The sequence below is a fragment of the Athene cunicularia genome (assembly GCF_003259725.1).
Source record: "Athene cunicularia isolate RWA chromosome Z unlocalized genomic scaffold, athCun1 chrZ_part3, whole genome shotgun sequence".
NCBI lineage: Eukaryota > Metazoa > Chordata > Aves > Strigiformes > Strigidae > Athene > Athene cunicularia.
The window spans coordinates 7,066,619-7,072,741 of NW_020799144.1; the positions used below are offsets into that span (position 1 = coordinate 7,066,619).

The 6,123-nt window shown below is 36.9% G+C and overlaps 1 protein-coding gene across 1 annotated transcript in view; it reads right to left on the reverse strand.

The window, feature by feature from the left end:
• Nucleotides 1–3,943, reverse strand: part of SHOC1 (shortage in chiasmata 1) — a 55,908-nt gene extending 51,965 nt beyond the window's left edge. Inside the window, exons 1-2 of the mRNA XM_026866494.1 lie at nucleotides 3,899–3,943; nucleotides 20–149 (exon numbers count right to left, since the gene is read on the reverse strand). Coding sequence (XP_026722295.1) covers nucleotides 20–149; nucleotides 3,899–3,943 — 175 coding nt within the window. The remainder of the gene's footprint in view (nucleotides 1–19; nucleotides 150–3,898) is intronic.
• Nucleotides 3,944–6,123: the final 2,180 nt, after the last annotated feature.

A 6,123-nucleotide genomic window follows, 5' to 3' on the forward strand; every position in this document is an offset into this window, starting at 1 on the left:
TAAGGACTATATAACCTACTTCTAGTCCATGGCTTCCTGTACTTATCATCAGCAAAGAGTCCAGTGAGATGATACTTTTCATCTTGATGTAAACAGGGAGGAAAGCAAAGTGATAATCTCCAGATGGAAAACTTCTGCTTTGCCACGCTCTGCACAAAAAAAAAGCATAGGATAAAATTATTGAAGACACAGTTCAATTATTTTTCTTTTTGTGCACTACCTTGTCAGAGAATCCCACTGTTTTCAAGTGTTTCCTACAAAAACATATTTTATATTTAAGCTTTATTTTTTGGTAAAACTAACACATTCCAAACTAAGATATTAACATTTACCTGATGATATTTAACTTTTAATCTACACTTCTGCATATGTACATATGCCTAGCTACACTTAACATAAATTTCGTGTGTGCAATTGCAAGTGCTTATCTTAACACTTGCATTGGTCTCGAACTGCAAGTGTGTAAGCTGACCAGAAGCAATTTAAAATAATTCCTACTATTGATGTTTCAGACACTCATAATATTCTAAAGCTTCTCAGCCTTCATGTGTCATTATGAGCTAAAGAAAGCCTTTTATATATCCTTTTATCTTCAGTAAAACCAACAGGGTAGCATGGTAGTAATCAATGGAATTGCTTAACGTGGCAACTTCAGTAACATTTCACTGAAGACCACCTTCAATTAACAGTCACAAAAGCCCACGTGCAGTACTGTATAAATAGCACAGAACCACAGAATACACAGTGAATTTAGGAAGCAGAGACAAATGATTCTTACTCAAGAGTTTGAAGTTAACAAGTTTATAGGTTAGAAAGAAGTTGTCCTCAAAAATTGTGGGGTGTAAAATGCATACTGAAAAAGGCAACTAGCTATAGAAATGGGGGAGAACATAATAAATGAGATTAGAAACTAATCAGGAGTTCTAAGTCCACTGCCTGACTTCAGCTCTGTTGCTTCAGGTCCTAGAAATGTCCACCCATTTCAGTATACGTTGTCAAGCCAGTCACAGTTTGTACTGTTAGACATTGCAAGTGACAAACTAGAAACAGTTCACTGACTTGGATTGCTACCAGAACACAGTGCTGTTGGTGCACTTTTCAAACCTTCCTGCATAGGTGGAGAGGAAATTAAAAAAAAAAAAAAAAAAAAAAAAACTGTCACTTCTGCGAAAGGTCACCATTACCAATCCTTTTTCCATTTCAGTGTAATCCTTTGTGGGATAGTTACAATTTTGTAAATGACAGTTAATTTTAACAAAACAGGCAAAACCTACTGCCATCATAGCATCTTTTCTTTAGAAGTCTCTTGTAAAAAATTAATGAACATCATACTGATCCAACACATTGCTTCTTGCCTGTCAAAGCATGATATTTCCTGAATTATCTTCTCCTTTACAAATTCTGAACAAAGAAGGCAAAAGCAGACAATTACAGGCAATTACACCTAGATCTTCTACATGTTACCAGCCATGCATCAGTTTAAGTAATCTGTGTTGAAGTTCCTGCTAAAACAACTGTATTCATCATAAAATAAAGTACAGCTAGTGAAGTTCCTGGTAGAGATCACAGGAAGAGAAAGAGCTGATGATAACCTTTTCCTTCATTAAAACAAGATGTAAAGACTGTGACATAACAGCTCTCAAAGTACTCTTAGGTTACAAAAGAATAACCTGCTGGAGTTTTAAGTAGAAACCACTGAACAATTAAAGATAAGCAACAATGTCACAGAGACCAGAAAGAAATTTTAAATACCAGGGTGTAGTTTTACTGAAGCTGCCTGTAGCTTAATAGCTAAAATTGTTTACAATCACTGATGCTTGTAAAGTGGAACAAATACATCCCAGGGCTTTCATCACAGATAATTGCCTTAAAACAGGAAAATTGTGCATTTTACAGAACGTTTTAAAAGAATTTCTTCTAAGTGCACAAGTTAAACTGAAATAGTTCACTTTACAAAGTCTGCTAATACACAACCTTTCTTGCCTTTCTCAAGCATATAAAAGTGTTTTTCAAGGCGATTATTAATGCCTATGGCATTTAATCAATGCATATTTACCCGTTTCTCAAGGAAAGGTAAAGTTCTCTGCCAATTTATCTTCTAACTGAAAGACACAATGTGCATTTTTATAGTTCTATACACCCTGTATATATTGTCAGTTTATAAGATGATAGAAAGTTAAACTTCTAAGATGACTTTTTAATCACAGCTACAACTCTCAGCAGCATGAGGAATCCAATTCTTTTGTCTTTAATGACTGAAAGGTCTTCTTTCTTCAAAGATATATTTATACTGGGCAGTTGGATAAACTCTATCTGAGGTTGATAAAAATGCATAACAAGTACATTAAGAGCAGGATTCCACATCCATTTGAGTCAGATGCGTGCAGGAATCAGAGTCTGATATGCTCACTGAATTCCAGCATTTCCTAAGAATTGGAGCATTCGAGAAGTGCACTTGATATATCAGATGCCTGAAAAGTTGATTTAATTACCATGTACTTTCTAGTAGGAGGGTAGAAGGCACAAGAGTGGAACAATAAGCTGCAGTTTTAGCACAGCAAGTCCCTTGCAGAGTCAGGTCTGTAACACCTTTAAATTGTGTGATCACATCCATTAACCCCTTCTGGTAGTATTACAGAGAAACATTCACACCGTTCCAGAGCAGTCACTCAGCAGGTCAGTAAACACTTCTGTTTAATCACTTTTCATGTGTCCTGATGTCAGCACCACCCTACTCCTCAAAATTCAGGCAAGAAGAGCCATGAGTTTTAATTCTTTCTCTTTTGCATGATAGTCCACAACAAGTTTTGATAACACACCTATTTTTTATTCACAGATAACACAGAAACATCTGAAGATCAAACTGAATGGAACTACTGTAAGAAGGTTTTTGTACAAATATTTAATGACAGATTGCATGCTGTTGGAGTTACAACAGAAAAAAGTTCTGGCTGCTACAATCTAAGAAAACACTAGGCATATACACAGGTACTACATGGAACAATTCTTGCAGTTCAAGGGATGTGGGCAATGTGTTTCACAAAGTGTATCTCAGGTTACCCGTAAGTACCATTGCTGGACCACTTCCCAGGCTGCATTTCTCCAGCTATGTGCCAGCAGCACTTGTGTGTGTACTTGCAATCTCCCTGAACTCTTAAAGGCATCTTGAAGAAACATGTCTGTCAACTCCTTCTTCTGCACACACACTAGCAATGTCCCCTCTTGGCAAAGCACCACTCTGATGGAGAATTTTTTTGTCTCATAGCTTTTCTTTGAAAATGTAAATAAATAAAAACTCAGTTAAGTAATACAGTATGCTTCATTGATAAGCAGTTGGTAACATCACATAGATGTAGATAGGAGGGAAAACAAGACTTCATAAGGTTTCTATATCTTAACTGATCCACTCATTGAAGGTGTGAAAAACCACTTGCTCCCCATCAATTTAATCTAAAACATTATAAAAACTCTTCTTACCACCAGTAGGGAATAGAGGATTGTGTATCATTATCCTAATACATATTCAAGTAGCTAGAAAATTGGATTTGTTCTCCAAGAAGGTAATTAATTGAATTATTTTATGCATTAGGAGGCACAGTGCACTCTCCAAAGAAAGCTCTAAGCAGGAAACTGGCTATAAAACATAATTTTAAGTGCAACAGACACTAAAAAAATAATTGATGCTCTTCAGTTTTGGCAAAATTGTACTTTAAATTTTTATTAAAAAAAACTTTAACTACTTCACTATGTTATCCCAGCAAGTGCAGTACAACAATCTCACTGAAACAGAATTCTTAAGAAAATTATTTTCTGTATCTTTTTATAATGTGCGCTCAATCTTTTCTTCAGTTACTGCCATATTTCTTTCAGAATATTAAGAGAAATAATAAAACTATACCTCATATAAATAGTCTGTTGAGTGATACTTTAAAGCTGCAAACATCTTGCTTTGTGATGTTTTCAACACTTCATTTGTCTAAAAGATAAACAGAATATGGTCTAGTTAAGATCTTCCAATATCATGAAAAATGTTGAAATTAAGGTTCAACATGAATAGCTTCCTAATTTCTGCTAGCACATGCACCTTGGGCTGAATTTCCTATGGAAGAAGGCTACACAAAGCATTCAGTATTCTTCTTTCAGAATGATTAACTACAGACCATGGACAGTTGATTTTTATCCAAAGCAACTGGGCTTGTGGGGTTTTTTTAGCCTCTTGGTGTTTCTTTCACAGAAAACTTTTCAAACCATTAAGTGACTATAAGCAATACAAATTACCTCCCCTAATCAATAATTTTGAGAAGTGAACTGATTCAATCAATTTTTATAGATTCTAAATTAGCTTTTAAAGATACTAGTTCAGCTACCTAAGCTATTAACTTTTCACCGCCTCATGTATCTATGAAGGCTTTTTTTTTCTCTCCTTCAATTTTACAAAGGAAAATGTGATTTTATAGGCTAGTTGGGATCAAGAGGTCCTGCTGGAACACCAGGTCTCTAAATTAGTTGATCCTAATTTAGAGCATCACTCAAGGAGCAAGATGAAAACTATACAAGGACAGAGATATAGTGCGAGTGCAGAACAGGATATATTGTTGCTCAAGTATGCATAAGGTAAGAGAATACTTGTTCTTAATTACAATTAGGTAGGAGAGTCAAGCGTAAAGTAAGAAAATTCTATCCAGAAAGTCCATGATGTAAATGAAATTTAACCAATGTAATTGTAGGGCCATAAGGGAAACTTGTGACAGGCTGTCTTTGTATGCATACCGGTACAAGTCAGTAACATGGTATTGGACTAAAATTGGCTAGGTAACAGTGTTGGAAATACCAGATTTTGGTACTGATGTTAACAGAATTGGGACCAAATAGGGGAAAGTAATTAGGGGCTGGACTTGAGAGGACTCTGGGCAAAGAAAAGGAAGTGTAGTGGAGGTAAAATGGTAGGTTCAGAGGAAAAGAAAAAAAAAAGGAAAAAAATGGGGGAGAGAGAGGGGGGAGAGAGGGATTTGTACCTTAAGTGCAGGATAGGGTATAGAACTGCAACTTAATGGATGTGTATCACTCATTAATATTTCTTTATAGCAATATAACTATGCATCATACAAATACTAAGCAACAGAATTACAATTATTACTCGCAGTTATATAATGGTGAATTAATACAGTGACTAGCAGTAAACTGCTTAGTAGTGATTCAGAAAAAGAAACCTTGTATTTTTTTTTGAAAAAGAAACCTTGTATTTGTTTAGAAAAGAAACCTTGTATTTTTCTAGTTTTATACCACTTTAAGTACAATCATATATGCTTCTTTGTACTAACCACAAAAGCCTTAGCTTGCACAAACTCCCCACTCCCCCATATCCCGTGCTAACCGTAAAAATCAACAGCTGCACTTATTGCCAAATAAGAGAACCTGAGCCAAGATAACACTGCGCAGAATCGCAGCAAGGAGGTCAACCAGCGGACAAGCATGATGATGATGAAGAAGATGAAGGTTCTTCCCCAAAGACCCTCAACGCCCACCCTCATCAAGCTCTGCGCAAGTGTAAAAAGGAGGAGACTTCATTTACATACGAAGCGGGGAAAGGTTATACATATGTATAGGCGTTTCGCAACAATCTATGAATATGTATGTATAAGTAGCATATAAACCGAAAGAACAAAGGCTGAGGCGCGCATGCTAGGCGGAGAGATCCCCCATGCGCCCGGCGCCGCAATAAAGAATATCTGCTGCCACGAAAGAGTGATTTTCTTTGTTTCAATCTGGCGACCCAGATGGGACAGCCTCCTCTGCCCGGCTGCAAGACCCGCTGAGAACAGGACTCCCTTGGGTACCCCCGGGATTTCCCGGAGGGACTCCTCGCCTCACTCGGATCATTGCAGGAGCAGACAAGGACTCCATCTATTCAAAACGGCACAGGTATTCTTTAATTTTATTTTGGGACCGGTCATTTGGAAAGCTGTCCGTAAGACATAAGGGTTACTTATGCGGGATGGTGTATGTCAAGTAATTATTACTTTGAACATACGTTTGCTTTTGGTTTGGTGTTCGTAAGGACGCCTTTTGTTACAGCATACATTGTGTGCTGCTGAGCACTTCTCGTGCGTTTGGTTTGGTGTT